General features: G+C 43.8%; 2 protein-coding genes across 4 annotated transcripts in view; one reads left to right on the forward strand and one right to left on the reverse strand.

Moving 5' to 3' along the window:
• Positions 1-789, reverse strand: part of LOC143274984 (NADPH--cytochrome P450 reductase-like) — an 82,240-nt gene extending 81,451 nt beyond the window's left edge. The window contains exon 1 of the mRNA XM_076579018.1: positions 511-789. The gene's annotated coding sequence lies outside the window, so the exon portion shown is untranslated. The remainder of the gene's footprint in view (positions 1-510) is intronic.
• Positions 790-2,445: 1,656 nt separating this feature from the next.
• On the forward strand, positions 2,446-17,065 carry LOC143274986 (RPA-interacting protein B-like). Of its 3 annotated transcripts, none has more exons than XM_076579021.1 (8): positions 2,446-2,556; positions 3,716-3,842; positions 4,827-5,003; positions 5,964-6,048; positions 7,904-8,021; positions 10,919-10,982; positions 12,923-13,054; positions 14,451-17,065. In XM_076579021.1, exons 2-8 carry the CDS (start codon positions 3,759-3,761, stop codon positions 14,478-14,480), a joined length of 690 nt encoding a protein of 229 aa, XP_076435136.1. In that variant the 5' UTR covers positions 2,446-2,556; positions 3,716-3,758; the 3' UTR covers positions 14,481-17,065. The 3 variants fall into 3 exon arrangements, with proteins under 3 accessions (XP_076435136.1, XP_076435137.1, XP_076435138.1); XM_076579022.1 differs by having other exon boundaries at positions 12,926-13,054; XM_076579023.1 differs by having other exon boundaries at positions 12,953-13,054.
• Positions 17,066-20,000: the final 2,935 nt, after the last annotated feature.

The raw sequence follows: 20,000 nt of genomic DNA on the forward strand, positions 1-20,000 counted from the left end.
TGTGGCAATCATGGTAAGATTATAAAACTGGGATGAGGTGTTTTTTGTTTTGTTTTTAATGAAGACATATCAAAATGAGGTCTGTAAGTGTAACTAGTTATTTTTTTACCAACTCTTTGTAACATACAGTTATATGTCCTTCAGTTATCTTACCTTATCATTATTTCATATTCATCACTAAGCTATTAATAATGAAATGAGATGAAGCAACTTCAACAGCTGATGACTGATGTAAACACACACACACACACACACACACACACGTGTAACAAAAATACATTTTATCCGCATAATACACTGCACTTTGAGTCATGAACCAAATAAGGGTTAATCGTTCTAACGTAACAGTGGCGAGCATAGGTTTGAGATATCATTTTGCCGAGTAACAACCGGAGGGCGCTGATCTAATTCACTTCGCCCCACCTTCATATTCACGACAACAACAAAAGTACAAAGACGTTTATTTCATTCGTGTGGACTCTTTCTCACAGCAAAACAACGTGCACTTACCTTGCAATACTCTTGTAGTTGTTTGCTGAGCTGATCACCTTCGCCGCAGTAGAGTTATTTATACGACCGATCCACTGACACAGAGTGGACGCCGATTTATCACTGAAAGAAAGATCACGTGACCGCTGAAATTTGCCACTGACGAAACTACTTCAAGCAGTTGCAGCGCATATACAGCGCCGTGCTGACAAACAGAGATGCCTCCCCAGAGCAGACTACCTCCATGAATAAGGTAAAGTCCCGACCCACGAATATATAACGCTCTTTCCACACATTTAGAAGCCAATTTAACTTCAAAGCGTCTGCTTGTCGTCTCGTCTGCAAAAAGTAAAAGGTCAAGGACCTTTATTCAGAACGCATGTACCGATTTCCCTACGGACACATGTACTGAATGTACCAAGCGTGCGTGCTTGAGTCATTGACTGTGTGAGTCTCATCCGTAGCCCACCCTCCCCCCTGAACAACGCAATCTTCATCGAACCATATATAGACACTGACCTCACCTCTGGATAGGCTTGGGTCGATAAACTCAAATCCACACACACCACACTCACACACACACACACACACACACACACACACACACACACACACACACACACACACACACACACACTCACACGATCACAGTGTGTGTGTGTGTGTGTGTGTGGAGGAAGAGGAGCAGAAGAGAAATTGAGGTGGAGCAGAGGAAGGTTATATTCATGAGTAAAGGTCACGGTTGCCTGAATTATGCAACATCGAGAGGCCAATGACATAAAGGCGTGATCACGTGGTCAAGACTCCACTGAGCTATAAATAGATTCATAGCAGGTCAGTGGTCACTGTGACCCAGAAATCAGGGCTCTGGCTCCAGTCTTACATTGACTGTCTTGATTTCGGGATCCGTCAGCATGCTGGGATCTCCGACATGTTGACTGGCTTGACTCTGGGACCCATCCGGCAACTGACCTGGGATCTCAAACTGACTGCTGATAGTCATTCGGATGAGACTGATGATAAACCGAGGTCCCGTGTGCAGCATGCACTTAGCACATGTAAAAGAACCCACGGCAACAAAAGGGTTGTTCCTGGCAAAATTCTGTAGAAAAATCCACTTCGATAGGAAAAACAAAAACAAAAAAAAACAAAAACAAAAAAACTGCACGCAGGAAAAAATGCGAAAGAAAAAAAGGGAGGGGAGGGTGTGTGTGTGTGGGGGGGGGGGGGGGAGTTGGTGCTGTAGTGTAGCGGCGCTGGGGAGAGCAGCCCGAATTTCACACAGTGAAATCTGTTGTGATAAAAAGAAATACAAAATACAAATACAAGTGACTTTGGGATCATCTGTCAGCTAAGGGACCGGCTGACCGTGAACTGAATTCGGGATCAATCAATTAACCTCAATGCCGGGGATCTAGTCATAGTGACTGACAGTCTTGACTTTAGGATCTGTCCACTTGGGGATCTTACATTGACTGATTTAAAGCTGGGATCTCATTTTTACTGCCTTGGCTTTACTGAAGATCTGTCAATCGGATCTTACACTGATTGGTTAGACTGACTTGAACTGAGATCAATATCATATTGACTGTCTTGACTTTAGAATCTATCATCTCAGGGATCTTACACTGACTGAAATGGCGACGGAGTCCATCAACCCCCCACCCCTTTCCGGCTCTCTCTCTCTCTCTCTCTCTCTCTCTCTCTCTCTCTCTGTCATCATTGTGGATAATTCAGCCTCAGGAGCCTTCATGATGATGGTATCATTCATTGAATTTTGTAATATTATTGTTCGATCTTGTTTCAGTTATTAATGCATTTGTACGCTTCAGGAACACGAGAAATAAATAATGATCTATGGGGGGATAAGATGTGTGTGTGTGTGTGTGTGTGTGTGTGTGTTCAGTTCGTGCGTGATGTGCAGTGCACGATCTACTCAATTTGTTTTGGGTACAAGCACACCGTAACAGTACTCTGGAACAGTCATGGAAGGGAGGTCATGCACAGAGAGCGGAAATCACGAAACGGTGATAGGTTTCTTCGAACCACAGCGAATGGTTGGAAAAAGTGAGTTGCGGTATTTATCCCGTTTTACAACAAATCATAAGAGATCTTAATGGTGCATATGAAATTGTATGAAATTATGTCTCAGTTTAGCATCCTAAATTCCTGGAGATGAATTTAAGATTCTAAAGTGGGACGGAATGAACAGTGGTGTCTCAGTTTAGCATCCTAAATTATTGGAGCTGAATTTAGGAAGTGGATGCAAAAGTGCTATCAACTATCATACCATAATTATTGCTGAAATAGGGCATTACCGATTTTTGTTTTTAGAAATATATCATCTGTGGTCGAATAATATTTAGGACATTGCCTTCTTTTAGAGTATTTCTTACGTTACACTGTTTAGAATGGATAGAATGTTGATTATAGTGTATATTAGTTTATAAAACAACTCATGACGTTGTTTCCCATTTTTTGACTTTGATCGAAGAGGTTCTCACTGGTAATTAGCTAGAAGAAATATATACATCATGATCTTCTGTATAGTGTGAATTGTTTAGTTGGACGAAATCGTGGACAAATCACATAAACACTTGTGATTAGGTTACGTATTTCATTCTTAGTTTCACTTTTGGTTTTACTTTAAATGTGCCTGAGAGAGAGGTCCAGATGTGATTACATTTGGCACACACACACACACACACACACACACACACACACACACACACACACACACACACACACACACACACACACACACACACACACACTCACTCACTCACTCACTTTAAAAAAAAAAATCCTTACTTAAAGAAAATAACGACAGTACACAAAAAACGTTTATCAGTCAATAGAACCAAGTCTAAAGACGACCAAAAAGAGGAGGAGAGGAGTTAAAGCAGGCTGTACCAAGAGGAAATAAGTTTGAGTAAATCTAGACATGACAGAATTAAGACTTTAAAGTGAGTCTTTAAACAGTTTGAAAATTTCTGAATGTTTCTGTAATAAGTTGTGCAGGTCAATGAAAAAGATGACAGCAATGGAAGCATTCATGAAAGCCATTATTCTGATGAAGTCACTTTCTCTACAAGTTGTTTGGTATTAGTATCCATAGTAATTTATGTCGTTTTAAATAATCTAATATCACTGGTGGTAACAGTGTGAACAGTTTAAATAATATTATCGTGTCACACTTATAGTGCCACAATGTTCTGATGCGCAGTCGCTGCTAGGCAAAGGAAAGGATCACCCATTGTGAAAAGATCATGTCTGGGAAGAGTCTTTCTCCAGCAGCAAGGCAAGCCCTGTACAAAAGCAGCAGACAGGACTGGAAGGAAACTTACCGCAGGGTGAGTAATAAAGAACTACTTGATGATGATGATGATGATATGGATACTTATAATATAGTGCCTATCCTCAGTCAGAGACCAAGCTCTAAGCACTTTCGAAATGTGGAGTCATTATTTGTACAACATGCTGTCTATCTGGGTAGAGCTGACTGACAGTTGCCATTGGGCACTCATTTGTTTTCTGTCAAACAGTCATATTTCAGTCATACACACACACACACACACACACACACACACACACACACACACACACATCACACACACACACACACTCACTCACACAGACACACACACACTCACACACACACACACACACACACACACACTCACACACACACAGACACACACACACACACACTCACACAGACATATAAAATTTTGCACTGGGGTGTGTTGCTGTTTCAGCTGTGTCTGTAAAGGTTGGCAGCTGTGCATGTACAGCAGCAGCTGATATTGTGAACATGGCAATCTACTGGGTATATTGCTGTTGTGAGAATGACACTCCGCTGGAGTATGTTGCTGTTGTGAGAATGACACTCCACTGGGATGTGTTGCAGTTGTGAGAATGACACTCCACTGGGATGTGTTGCTGTTGTGAGAATGACACTCCACTGGGATGTGTTGCTGTTGTGAGAATGACACTCCACTGGGATGTGTTGCTGTTGTGAGAATGACACTCCACTGGGATGTGTTGCTGTTGTGAGAATGACACTCCACTGGAGTGTGTTGCTGTTGTGAGAATGACACTCCACTGGAGTGTGTTGCTGTTGTTTTGAATGACACTCCACAGGGATGTGTTGCTGTTGTGAGAATGACACTCCACTGGGATGTGTTGCTGTTGTGAGAATGACACTCCACTGGGATGTGTTGCTGTTGTGAGAATGACACTCCACTGGGATGTGTTGCTGTTGTGAGAATGACACTCCATTGGGATGTGTTGCTGTTGTGAGAATGACACTCCACTGGGATGTGTTGCTGTTTCAGCGATGTCTGGACCGCCTGAGGGAGAGCCGATCGGAGCTGTACGCCAAGCGGCGAGGCATTGGTGGGGCAGCACAGCCCACAGACTCCGAAGGGGAGCGACAGAGTGATGAGTTCATCAAGATGGTCCTGTCGTCAGAGTTGAAGACCCTCAAGAATGAGGAGGGGGTGGATTGTGAGGTGGGTGGGTGGAGGGGGTGGGGGTAGAAAGATAGAGGAAGAGTGGAGTTTGGGTGTGTGAGTGTGTGTGTGTATTTTGCTTGATTGTTTGTGGCTTTGTGTGGACCACTGTGTGTATATATGTGTGTGTGTGTGTGTGTTTAGGAGAGCCATGGCAAAGTTAGGCGTTGGACTTGTGGTTGAGTGTTCACCAGTGATGAGGGTTCAAGTCCCCATTTCAGCAGTGTGTTGCCCTTGGGAAAGGCACACAGCCCCAACTTTTGTATTGGTATTTGTATTTCTTTTTATCACAATAGATTTCTCTGTGTGAAATTCGGGCTGCTCTTCCCAGGAAGAGTGCGTCGCTACACTACAGCGCCAACCCATGTTTTGTTTGTTTGTTTTTTCCTGCGTGCAGTTTTATTTGATTTACCTATCAAAATGGATTTTTCTACAGAATTTTGCCAGGAACAACCCTTTTGTTGCCATGGGTTCTTTTACGTGTGCTAAGTGCATGCTGCACACGGGACCTCAGTGTATCGTCTCATCCGAATGACTAGCATCCAGACCACCTCTCAAGGTCTAGTGGAGGGGGAGAAAAGATCGGTGGCTGGGCTGTGGTTCGAAATAAGATGCTCAGATTCTCTCGCTTCCTAGGCGGATGCGTTACCTCTAGGCCATCACTCTGCCCAGGTGTGAATGGGTATTTCACTTTGGTTGGGGGAAGGATGAAACGGCAGAAATAGGAGGATTGGGCCCTGCCTTCCAGTGCCAAGCCCTAGACACATTGGATATGACTTTATTGCCCTGATGGCCATAAGAGGATATGGGACTTTCAATCTGTGTGTGTGTGTGTGTGTGTGTGTGTGTGTGTGTGTGTGTGTGTGTGAGTGTTTGCATACGCTTGCATATTAGTTACTGTTTGATGGGGGTTTTTTTAATCAAATTATCCTCATCATATTTGTTTCTTCACGCCTTCAGATGGACTTTTTCGACCCAGCGACTGGAGAGATAGACCTGACGCTGGCTCTGATCGAAGAAATTCAGGAAGAAATGAAGGCTGAAGGTAGGTGGTGCCGCTCAGCGTGCTCAGCGTGCTCAGTGCTCAGAAACCTCCTCTCTTGAGGGCAGGAGAGAGTGGGAAAAATTGGAGTGGCAAAGCAGCTTGGACATGTTTTGTTTTGTCAGTCTTGTCAGTGATTGTCATTTCTTGGGGAAAGATAGATTTGGTGTGTGTGTGTGTGTGTGTGTGCAAGTATGTGCATGCTTGTACATACTTGTGTGTCTGTGTGTGTGCTGTCAGTGTGTGTGTGTGTGTGTGTGTGTGTGTGTGTGTGTGTGTGCGCTTCCCCTGGGGAGAGCAGCCCGAATTTCAGTGGGAGAAATATCTTGTGACAAAAAAGAAATACAACACAGCACATTAACACAACACAGGACAGTTCAACAATACAACACAGAATGATACAACTCGGTACAACATCACAGCACAACACAGGACAGCACAACAACACAGCACAGTTCAACAATACAACACAGTATGATACAACTCGGTACAACATCACAGCACAACACAGGACAGCCCAACAACACAGCACAGTTCAACAATACAACACAGAATGATACAACTCGGTACAACATCACAGCACAACACAGGACAGCACAACAACACAGCACAGTTCAACAATACAACACAGTATGATACAACTCGGTACAACATCACAGCACAACACAGGACAGCCCAACAACACAACACAGTTCAACAATACAACACAGTATGATACAACTCGGTACAACATCACAGCACAACACAGCACAGTTCAACAATACAACACAGTTCAACAATACAACACAGTTCAACAATACAACACAGTATGATACAACTCGGTACAACATCACAGCACAACACAGGACAGCACAACAACACAGGACAGCCCAACAACACAGCACAGTTCAACAATACAACACAGTATGATACAACTCGGTACAACATCACAGCACAACACAGCACAGTTCAACAATACAACACAGTTCAACAATACAACACAGTATGATACAACTCGGTACAACATCACAGCACAACACAGGACAGCACAACAACACAGCACAGTTCAACAATACAACACAGTATGATACAACTCGGTACAACATCACAGCACAACACAGGACAGCCCAACAACACAGCACAGTTCAACAATACAACACAGTATGATACAACTCGGTACAACATCACAGCACAACACAGGACAGCCCAACAACACAGCACAGTTCAACAATACAACACAGTTCAACAATACAACACAGTATGATACAACTCGGTACATCACAGCACAACACAGGATAGCACAACAACACAGCACAATCTAACTCACTACAACATCACAGGACAGTACAACACAGCACAGCACAGTACAACACAGCACAGCACAGCACATCACAGTACAGCACAGTACAGCACAGCACAGCACAGTACAGTACAGCACAGCACAGCACAGCACAGTACAGCACAGCACAGCACAGTACAACACAATACAACTCAGTACAGTATCTCAGTACAACACAACACAGCACAGTACAACAACACAAAAACAGCACAGAACAGCACAGTACAACACAATACAACTCAGTACAGTATCTCAGTACAACACAACACAGCACAGTACAACAATACAAAAACAGCACAGTACAACACAGTACAACACAATACAACTCAGTACAGTATCTCAGTACAACACAACACAGCACAGTACAACAACACAAAAAACAGCACAGAACAGCAACACAAAAACAGCACAGAACAACACAGTACATCACAGCACAACACAACACAACACAACACAACACGGTGCACCACAACACCGTACACAACAGCACAACACAACATGGCACAGCACAATACGCCTGTGTGTTTCCTGTGTCGCCAGAGGCCAAGCTGATAGCGGAGTACGAGATTTACCAGGTGAGCCTGGAGAAGGAGGAGGCGGCACTGTGCGACGCCATAGAACTGCTCAACACGCGCCCCATCTGTCCTGTGTGCACCAAGTCAGTGTGCTCTGTTCTGTGTGTTTCAGTCTCTGATGTGATGGCACTGGTTTACGCCAGAGTGTGTGTCTGTGTGTGTGCGTGTGTGTGTTTTTCTTCATCTTTTTTTTTTTTTTGGTTATAATCCAAATATGTGTGTCCTTGTGTGCGTGTGTGTGTGTGGAGGGAACAGTGTTCTGGTACACATGTGTGCTTGTGTTGTTTTCTTTATGAAATGTATATTTAATTACACAAACTTAACCGTGACCCAACTAGTGCAGACTCCGGCAGGGGTCTGACATTCCTGTCCTGTGCAAACTACTATCAGCCTATGCGGAGAAAACAGAACTACGGCCGATAACCTCCCGGAAGTAGGTAACCTCCCCTTTGCCCCCCTGACTAGCACCCTCTTTTTCCGGCAGCCATCATGACTCCTGTTCCTGTGCTCTCCATACGGCTAAGTTTTTTTGTATTTTCTGTCTGTCTGTCAATTCTCTGGCGTTCTTGTTTTTTGGTCAAATTTTGTCTTGAACCAGGTCACATAATTATATGGTTCGATTGGGATATCGGGCTAAAATTAAGGCGCGATCGCAATCGATTCGCGGACACTCTGGTAATTCGTTTTGTGCTAAGCAGCCCTCACTTGACAGCTTTACTGTTTGGTGGGACTTGGAAATGTGCTGCTGAACTGCGTATGCTAGTGTAGATTTGTATGTGTGAAGGAGGCATTGAGTGACTCTGTCGACTGAGAGTTTAAAAAAAAAAAAAAATTATTTCATGTCATGTTTGCTCTTAACTGGATCATGTTACACACTTCGAGCAGCATTTCTACTGGGAATCGCGCCATATAATAGTTAAACATGACTATTATTATCATGAGGTGAGTCATGACGTGTCACAGGTCTGTACACTGTATGCTGGTCTTAGGTTTGACATAGTTTGTACGGGTTTTAAAAGTTTGGTGGATTTGTTAAAAAATATTTGTTGAAAAGAAAACTTACATGCCTTTTTTTGAGTCCTCAAAAATCTTTTCCTTTTTAAACATTTTTTTTTTATAGATTACTCAAGATTATAAAAGTAAAGAAACTTGGTTCTCTTTTCTGGAGAAGAACTTGTTTCTGTTGGTGATTGTTTGAAGCTTTGTATCATCTTTTTGATAAATCTTGTGATTGGATTTTTTTAAGCGTACACATTGAACTTGATGCACACACACACACACACTACACACACACATGCACACACAGAGATACACAGACACTCTTAGCTGTCACACACACACACACACACACACACAAATACACACACATGCACGCACACACACATGCATGCATACACCCCCCACCCCCACTCCCCCTACACACATACACACACTCAGTCCCAAATTTTAAAAAAAAAAGGACACCGCACATTGACTACAAGATTTTATTTGAGTCCCCTGTAGACTTTTTATCGCTTGTAACTGGCTCCCGTAGGCCATGTCTTGTAGTAACTAAGCGCAGGTTTTAAGACAATTTTAGAACGTTTGTTTTTATCTGTATGCCTGGTTTTTACTTTCTGTGTTCTGCTCAAGTTGGTTAGTGAGAGACAAAATTACTTTATTGAGAAAAGGTCCCTGCCATGCAGTGGGAAGTTTCTCCTTGCTTGAGAAGTGGTTTCTTCTTCTGCGTTCACTTGTATGCACACGAGTGGGCTTTTACGTGTATGACCGTTTTTACCCCGCCATGTAGGCAGCCATACTCCGTTTTCGGGGGTGTGCTGGATATGTTCTTGTTTCCGTAACCCACCGAACGCTGACATGGATTACAGGATCTTTAATGTATTTGATCTTCTGCTTGCATATACACACGAAGGGGGTTCAGGCACTAGCAGGTCTGCACATATGTTGACCTGGGAGATCGTAAAAATCTCCACCCTTTACCCACCAGGCGCCGTCACCGTGATTCGAACCCGGGACCCTCAGATTGACAGTCATGCTTTAACCACTCGGCTATTGCGCCCGTCGAGAAGTGGTTTCTCTCTGGTTCGCAGACGAGCAAGTAGCTAACCCGATGAGCACTACACAGTGCGAAACAGCTGTCGCTTGCTGTACAAACCAACCTTCCTTTTGGGGAGGTACTTTGGACCAGCATGGGCATATGTGAGAGCTATTTAAAACCACCACCCCACCCCAAACACAAAGACAGTGGCTGCCGGAAAAAGAGGGCGCTAGCCAGGGGGACAAAGGGGACGTTACCTACTTCCGGGAGGTTATCGGCCGTAGTACTTTCATTTTCTCCGCATAGGCGGATAGTAGTTTGCACAGGACAGGAATGTCAGACCCCTGCCGGAGTCTGCACTAGTTGGGTCACGTTAAGTATGTTATTTAAACGTAATTTTAGATAGAAAATTTCCTTTTTAAAGGTTAAAGAAGATTTAGCAAGACTGTTGTTTTGTGTTTTTTTGGTGTGTTCTCCATTACATTATGAAAAATCAAAGACATCTGGGCCTGGATTTAATATTTGATTTAATTACACATACTTAACTGTGACCCACTAGTGCAGACTCTGACAGGGGTCTGATTCCTGTCCTGTGCAAACACCTACATGCCTGTGCGGAGAAAACGAAAGTAGCTACAGCCGATAACCTCCTGGAAGTAGGTTACCTCCCCTTTGCACCCCTGACTAGCACCATATATATAGAGAGAGAGATTATACATGCAAGTTGGCACCTTGGTAATATTGATGATGCAAACTGATGATACATGGACAGGTATATTTGAAGTTGGATCGACTTTGAGGACCTGTCGCTGCGCTGGGTTTGTGTGCAGGAGCAGGACTGGAGCCGGCTGAACGCGAAGCTTAGTTTTTTTCTTTTCACATTTCGTTTGTCACCACATTCTCATGTAGGATATGTTTTGTTTTGTTTTGCTTTGTTTATAGATCTCAGTTGATGGAAAACAAAGGCACGATTTTCTGCAAGTGTGGGGTTCGGATATTCACGGAGGTGAGATGCAGATATCATTCATGTATACGCCCCATACCATCAGCTCTGTTCTTCTTTCTTTTTTTTTTTTTTTTTTTTTTTAAAGGAGAAATCAGTGGATGCCTAAAAGTTCTGCAAGTGAGCAGAATAGTTTCAGCATCCCTGGAAGGTTCTTTCTTTTTTTTTTCTTTTTTTTTTTTGTCTTTTGTTGTTGTTTTTTTGTTTTTTTTGTCTTTTGTATTTTTTTTTTCTTTTGTATTTTTTTACTTTTTTTTTTCATCATCATTTTTCTCCTTTCTGTTGTCTTTTCTTTTTTTCTTTCCTCATGTTTTTAATCTGTCCTCTTCCCAATGGCATGTTCAACATATATATTGCACATACATGATGGCTTCACACAAAATCATATTCCCTGAAAGAGAAGCATGGTATACATACACACACACCCTCTCACTCTCTCTGTGTGTCTCCTTTACTCACTCAGTCCCCTCCCTCTCCACAAGCTCTACACCTAAGTACAATAATATGTATGTGCACACTGAATACTACCCTCAGGATCGCTCCGTTCTTCTTTCGACACTCGATCTTCTTTGCATTCCTTCTGTCAGTACAAAGTCCTGTGGGCAGCGTTCTTTCTCTTTTCATGGCCCACCTTTCTGGAATCCACTACCTCTGCAGAGCAAGCACTCTTCCTTTTCCACTTCATTCAAGTCTTCCCTGAAAACAAACTTCTTTAAACTTAACCACAGTGCCACCACGCCATTCCATTGTTCCCATTGTGAGCCCCTCGTGTGTGTGTGTGTTTGTGTGAGTTGTGTGTATATGTGGTTTAACAGTTGCTGAGTGCATGTGTATATGATTCTTTTCATACGGTTTTCGTAAACCACCTAGAGCCCTGATAAGATAATAGGCGCTATATGAATTCACATTATGATTATTGTTGCTATTGAAGACAAGCATCTAACCGTTCTGCCAAGCCGCTCCATCACAGGAGAATGGTGAATCACTGTAGGACTTGAAAATCATGCTGAGCGTCTTGTCAATCGGATGAGACGGTAAAACTGAGGTCCTGTGTGCAGCACGCACTTGGCAAAAGCAATGAAAAAGAATCCTTGGCAACATAAGCATTGTCTTGTGGCAAAATTCTGTAGAAGAAATCCATTGTGAATAGAATAGAATAGAATATGTCTTTATTACCAAGTGTACCGGGGTCACAAGGAATACTGGGGGGGGGGGGATAACAAGATACAAACATAAATCGAAAATCATACACAAACACAGAAACAGTAGAAATAAGATACATACAAGTGCATATCAATATAAAAACTTGTGCATACTCACGCATGCATCTACTGCACACACACACACACACACACACACACACACACACACATGCATGCACGCATGTACACACACACACACACACACACACACACACACGTTTGAAAAGAAGCTGCATATTACATGTGGGTGAGGCTGATGACTAGATATTCAGGTAGATGGTTGTTGGTTGCACAATTCTATTTATCACACTGGATTTGTTCGAGAGACAGGGCATTGACTGCTTTGGGGGAAAAGCTATTGGTGAAGCGATTGGTTTTCGTCCTTATACTTCTGTACCGCTGACCAGAGGGGAGCATCTCGAAAATCCCCAAAGCTGGATGTGATTCGTACACAAACACACACACACACACACTCTCACACTCACACACACACACACACACACACACACACTCACACACACACACACACACACACACACACACACACACACACATATATATGCATATATACATATATGCATGCACTCAAGGCCTGACTAAGCGCATCGGGTTATGCAGCTAGCTGCCGGGCATCTGCCAAGATGTGGTATGGCGTGCATGGATTTGTCCCCGAAGGCAGTGACGCCTCCTTGAGAATCTGAAACTGGAAGTGGGCCCTGTGTGTGGGACGTGTGATTGCAGCAGGACGGGGTGGGCCTGGACTTTGTGCAGAGACAGCTGGAGGACGGACGTCAGCTGCACGAGTGTGACGGCCAGCCGGTGTTCAGTGTGCACGACCAGTTTGGGATCACCAACCTCCTCATGACCTGCCAGGTCTCTGGGGGCTGAGGTGTATGTGTGTGTGTGGAGGGGGGGCGAGGGGTGTTGGGTGTGTGGAGAGGGGTGTGTGTGTGTGTGTGTAGTGTGTTGGGGTTGGGAGTGAATGTGTGTGGTGTGTTGGGGAGGGACGGTGTGTGAGATGAGTAAGGGGGGTGGGGGGGGGGGTGTTGTATTCATGTGTATGTGAGCTGTGTGTGGTGTGTTTATGTGTGTGGGTGTCGTGTATGTGTCCATGCATATGTGTGTGTGTGTGTTTGTGTATTGTACGTGTGTGGTGTGGTGTGTGCGTGTTTATTTGTGGTGTTTGTGTGTATGTGTGTGTGTGTGCGTGGTGTGTATGTGTGTAGGGTGTGATGTGTATGTGTGTAGTGTAGTGTGTGTGTGGGTGTGTGTATGTCTGTGTGTGGGTGTGTTTGTGTTGTGAATGTGTGGTGTGGGTTTGTGTGTGTGCGTGTGTGTTCACGTTTGTGTGTGTGTGTGTTTGTGCATGGGTATGTGTGGGTGGGGGTGCATGCCTTTGTGCAAGACAGATACCTAATGCTCAGTACCACCCATCAAACCAAACAGGTCTCAGCAAAACAGGTGGGAACAAAAAAAAAACAACCGCCTGAACCATTTACTCATGGGTCCAGTAGTAGTAGCACCTCATGTGTGGACCAAACAGGTTGACAGCTGTGAAAAAGAGTTTGCTACCAAGTTGTTCATGAGGTGTAGAGTGTCAGGAGGAGGAGAATATTTAAAAAAACAACTGGAGTTAAAACTGTAATTCAGATCAATCTCCAAAACTGGAGTGAAAAACTGTAATTTGGATCAATCTCCTTTGTGGTTTAATGTACATACATACCTTGCCCTGTACTTGCATTGCCCCCACCACCCCCACCACCACCACCACCACCCCCTCCTTAAATCTATCCATACGAACGGCGAAAGAGACGACATTAACAGCATTTCACCCCAATTACCATCATCAAAATATTGCAAGCGGAAGGCTCTTATACTGAAGACGTGAATGTTGACAAAGAATACCACAATTCTGATGACGGAAGCTAAAGGTTGGGTCATTCAGACACCCACTGGACATCCGAGGGGTCTGTGTAGAGGAGAAGAGAGGAGTGGCCGTACTGAGTGAGTTAAACCCCTCCCATAAAAAATAAAAATAATAAGATGACAGGCAAGAAGAGAAGGGTGGGTAGGGTTTACAGCAGGATTACCACCACAGCAGCAGAGTTTTGTGTATCTAAATTTCCTGTTGGTTCGTAAGTCAGATGTGGCAGAGTGTATGAGTCAGATCTGAAGAAGAAAAAAAATCTGATGTTTTGTTTTAACTCTTGGCGTCAGACAGTAATACTTAGATGTGTTTTGACATGCCTGTCGATTGGTTCTTTTCCAGAAATGTGATTTCATGTACATCGTTGTCTGAAAACGGTGCCTTGATGCACACGCCAAGGTACAAGAACTTCTGACCCGGTGAGGAGCATACTACTTGAGGACACATGGACTGCTGAATGGAGATGCACATGAAAACTCCATGAGGACTTTTGAACTACTGGGGGAGATGCACTCTCCATGAGGACATGTGGGCAGGACACTCGAGTACATATGGACCTGAAGGGCACTCCATGAGGACATGCAGACTGTTGAGGGAGAAGCATTCTCCATGAGAACATGTGGACCGTTAAGGGGAGCTGCACACTGCATGAGAACATGTAGACTGTTGAAAGACACTCCATGAGAACATGTAGACTGTTGAAAGACACTCCATGAGGACATGTGGACTGTTGAGGGAAAGGAACACTGATGAGTGCAGCTCACTGAGGCTGATCTCAGAAGGGCGCTGCGTATGTAAAAGAGAAGGGAGGTAATAATATACCAAAAAAAAAAGGCTACGAACTGGCCACTGCTACTCTTGACTTCTCCCTCATTGGACAGGGTTGTATTTGCACATGATAGGAGTCTCACCTCTGTCGGAGTCTGCACCAGTGGGTCACAGAATAGTATTTTATTTTGAATTATGGGGACATTTTACTTTTTATTCATTTGGGGTGGGGTGTGGTAGCTTCTTTAAATTTCACATATTTCTTCATCTTTACACAGCTTGCCAGTATTTCGCATGAAGTGTAGTAATTATGTATTGTTTGTTATTTCTGTTATGCATGAATTACAGCGTTTGCATGAGGTACAGTAACTGTTGAATTGTGCATATTTTTCCAGTTGGTGTTAGCATTACGCATGAATGACAGAATGAATTATTTTACCCCTGTAAGACAGTGATGTTACTTCACAGCCATTTTTTTTTCCATTTTACAGGTTTCTAGCTAATGGTTACTGATGGGAATTGTTTTGCTATTATTGCTATGGTATGAATGAATTAGAATATTGAATTCTTTACAGTTTTTTTAATACGATACGGTTTGCTGAAAGGGTATTCCCATGTGGGATTTCTTCTTTTTCTTCTATGTTCGTGGGTTGTGACTCCCACATTCACTGGTATACCCAAGTGGACTTTTACGTGCATGACTGTTTTACCACCACCGTGTAGGCAGTCATACTCTGTTTTCTGGGGGTTGGGGTGGGGAAAGGGGGGGGGGGGGGGTGCATGCTGGGTGTGTTCTTGTTTCCATAACCCACTGAACCCTGACGTAGATAACGGGATCTTTATTTTGCATCTTAATTTTGAACCCTTGCATGTGTGTATACACACGAAGTGGGGGGGGGGGGGGGGGGGGGTTCAGGCACTAGCAGGTCTGCACATTTGTTGACCTGGGAGACCAGGAAAATCTACTCCCTTTACGCACTTGGCGCCTTGATCAGGATTGGAATCCGGGACCCTGGCATTGAAGGTCCAACACCTCGAACACTTGGCTGCTGCCCCTGTCTTGTTTGATTGTAAGTCACCCAGTTTTTGATGAATTTTGATGAAGGGAACCTTTGTACACAAAGAACAGGTCATGTGAACAATATTATGCATAAAACATACATTCTTGACGCAATATCAGACCAAACTCTTCCCATTTCTGGCATAATTCGTGCATACAATATTTCCTCTTTTTGTCAGCTCTTTTTTTTGTCGGAATCAACAATTAAAACAAGAAATTCCATCAACTGAAAAAAAAAAAAAAAAGTTCAACAAAAACCTCACTCTGATCTCATGCTGAACCTTGAATTTGGACATCCACTACTAGACACACATTCAGATTCCCTTTCATATCTCTTGATATTTTGACATATGAATGATGAGAATAATAATTGCCTGGTAGGTAAAGGTCAGAGTTTTTTTTTTCAGTCTTCTTCTTCTTCCTCCATCAAAGTAACCGCAGTCATCATGTTGACTATTCTGTCACTTGGAGGGGAGGTCGGATGCGCACTAGGGGGGTACGGGGGGAGGCGGGGGGATCTGGGCTACTGGGGCAGACTGGAGGCCCATGACACAAACGTGTCAATGGTCTTGGCATCCACAACTTCCTGGGGGAGGTCGTTCCAGTCTGTGATGGTCCGTGGTAAGAAGGACGCCTGCTGGTACTGGGTCCGGCACTGAGGCAGAGCGAGCTGCTGGTTGTGGCCTCTTCTCTGGCGAGCGGGCAGTGGCTGGAGCCTGTCCCTGATGCTGCTGATGGTGATAGTGTTGTGTTATGCTGGATGTGGTACAGCATCAGTCTCTCTGATCAACGGGTGATGGAATGGATTTTTGCTATGTGTATTTGATCTTCTGCGTGCATATATATACACACTGGACCACAGCTCAGCGTGTGGTGTGTTGGGGTGATCTTCCTGATAGTCCTTAGCCTTTCACTGTAGCTGTGTATGATTGTCTGACTTGTGTGGGCCATAGTGCCTTGGTCTGCATGAGTAATACTACTGTTCTACAGAACAACTATGAATGATTGTATGAATGCATGTGTTCTTTTTAATGCATCTGTTTTCTGATGAATGTGCTTTATTTATTACAAGCTGTGCATTATAGCAAGGTGATTGTCATGGAATAAAATTGAAATTATTCTGACATTATTCATCTCTTCTTTGATTTTGTGTGTGGTGTGGTGTGGGGTGTGGTGTGGTGTCGTGTGGGGTGTGTCCATGGTTGCATGCCCCACATATGTGTCATGTGTGTATGTCGCCTTAACGCTGCCGCCTTGACAGGTTCTTCTTCTTCTGCGTTCACTCGTATGCACACGAGTGGGCTTTTACGTGCATGACCATTTTTACCCCGCCATGTAGGCAGCTATACTCCGTTTTCGGGGGGTGTGCATGCTGGGTATGTTCTCGTTTCCATAACCCACCGAACGCTGACATGGATTACAGGATCTTTTTAACGTGCGTATTTGATCTTCTGCTTGCATTTACACTCGAAGGGGGTTCAGGCACTAGCAGGTCTGCACATATGTTGACATGGGAGATCGTAAAAATCTCCACCCTTTACCCACCAGGCGCCGTCACCGTGATTCGAACCCGGGACCCTCAGATTGACAGTCCAACGCTTTAACCACTCGGCTATTGCGCCCGTCACCTTGACAGGTTTATGTTGGTGAAATGTATTTGTTGTGGTATGGATCTGAAGTGCAAAAGCTACTTCTTGTGTGGTGTAACTCATTTTGCAGAACAAAAGTAATGCAGACCCAAGCGCCTGATAAGGAATGTGTGTAGTGTCTGGCAGACATCCTTGTCACTTCAGTCTTTTAACTGTCACTGAGGTGATGGTCCTTCTCTGACAAGCACAGGCTACTTGTCAGCAGCTGTCAAGGATCCTTGTCACTTCAGTCTTTTAACTCACTCCATACGAACGGCGAAAGAGACGACGTTAACAGCGTTTCACCCCAATTACCATCATCAAAATATTGGAAGCGGAAGGCTCTTTTCTGAAGAGGTGAATGTTGACAAAGAATAGCACAATTCTGACGACGGAATCTAAAGGTTGGGTCATTCAGACACCCACTGGACATCCGAGGGGTTTGTGTAGAGGAGAAGAGAGGACTGGCCGTACTGAGTGAGTTAACTGTCACTGAGGTGATGGTCCTTCTTCCCTGACAAGCACAGGCTACTTGGCAGCAGCTGTCAAGGATTAGAATGGGCTTCGGAAGTGTCAGCTCTTTTATATTTGGTGACCGTCATTCGATACTCAACGGCATGTTTTGTTTTGTTTGTTTGTTTCTTTTTTCTTTTTTTTTCTTCTTTTTTTTACTGCGAGCTCGGCTGTTCTTCCTGGTCTGAGTTTGGTGTGTGGGGTTGGGGGTGGGGGATATGTGTGGGTGTATGTGTGTGTGCTTGTACAAGTAAGTGTGTGTGTGTGTGTGTGTGTGTGTGTGTGTGTGTGTTTGCCATGGAAGCTGCGATACGTAGCCTAGAAATGAGTGTGTGAAGGAGAGGGGCTGGGGAGGGGGGGGGGGGGGGGGGTGAAGGGTAATTTGTGTGTGTGTGTCGGGGCTGGTGTAGGTTTATGTGTCTTTGTGTTTTTATATCTGTGAAACTGCATGTTTGTTGCATATCTGTTATATATGTGTGTGTGAATGTGTGTCTGCTTGTTTTACATTTATTTGCTTATTTATCATCATTATTGTCTTTTTATTTTATTTTCATTTGTTGTTATTATTTATTTATTTTTTTTTTTTCTTTTCTCAAGGCCTGACTAAGGATGGGGGGAGGGGGGTAAGGGATGCGGGTGGTGGTGGAGGTGAGAAGTTTCATGGGTGTCAGCTAGAGCATAGAGATTGATATCTCATGGGCAATCTTTTTCTTTCTTTTTTTCTTCTTTTTTTGGGGGGTTAGGGGGTGGAGGGGACGTTGGAGGTGTTTGTTGTTGTTTTGTGAGGGGTGGGGGGGGGGGGGGAGGAGAGTATTGATGTCTATGTTTGGGGTGATCAGCGATTACTATTTACAATACACATTCAAGAGTGTTGCTGTGGCGAAATGTTGACTGCTTGGTATAAAGTGACGGTAGGACCTTACTGAATAACGTTCATGAACACACACACACACACACAATCTCTCTCTCTCTCTCTCTCTCTCTCTCTCTCTATATATATATATATATATATATATATATATATTACACACACACACACACATATATATATGTATGTTTGTGTGTCTCTATATATATATGTATATACATATCTGTCTAAATATATGTATAATTTATATACATGTAGCCTACACAAACACTGATTTACATTTACATGATTTTTATCCAAATACAAACACACGTACATAACACATACATGTATCGTACAACATGGCAGTAGACGAGGAGAACGAGATGCATGAATAAACACTCTTCCGTCATAGAAAGACTTTATTAAAAAAAATAAAACTTTATAAAAGCACTTCATGAAAACAAACTAACAAAAACCAACAAAAACACACACACACAAAAACCCAATATATACATGCATGTACCTCTATACCACTATAGGTTAGGAGGGGAGTGGTTTATGTGTGTGTGCGCGCGCGCGTGTGCGTGTACCCCTCCCTTATCGCCTCCATCACGCCTGTGGCAGGTTTTTAAAAATTTTATTTAAAAAATTTTTTTTAATGTTTTTCAATCTGACAGTGTCAGTCTCATCGGTCACGCACCAGTGGTGAGAGGCGGTTTGGTCATGGGAGACTGACTTCAGGTTCTGTCTCATGGTGCTGGGCATCACGTTCACACACACACACACACACACACACACACACATACGCATACACACACACACGCGTGCACGCGCATGCACACACACACACACACTCAAACATATACACGCGCGCGCGCGCATACACACACATGCATATCACCTATGCACACACACACACACACACACACGCGGCACACACACACACTGTCACACACACACAGTCACACACACACACACTGTCACACACACACACACACACACACACTGTCACACACACACACACACACACACACACACACACACACACACACACTATCACACACACACACACA

Source organism: Babylonia areolata, chromosome 29, assembly GCF_041734735.1.
Source record: "Babylonia areolata isolate BAREFJ2019XMU chromosome 29, ASM4173473v1, whole genome shotgun sequence".
NCBI classification, from domain to species: domain Eukaryota; kingdom Metazoa; phylum Mollusca; class Gastropoda; order Neogastropoda; family Buccinidae; genus Babylonia; species Babylonia areolata.

What these genes read in the sequence shown, in the direction of transcription:
- LOC143274986 (XM_076579021.1), top strand. Translation starts at nt 3,759, where the DNA reads ATGTCTGGGAAGAGTCTTTCTCCAGCAGCAAGGCAAGCCCTGTACAAA. An exon ending in GGAAGGAAACTTACCGCAGG is followed by an intron (nt 3,843 to 4,826) that starts GTGAGTAATAAA and finishes TTGCTGTTTCAG; the next exon opens with CGATGTCTGGACCGCCTGAG. An exon ending in GGGTTCGGATATTCACGGAG is followed by an intron (nt 10,983 to 12,922) that starts GTGAGATGCAGA and finishes GTGTGATTGCAG; the next exon opens with CAGGACGGGGTGGGCCTGGA.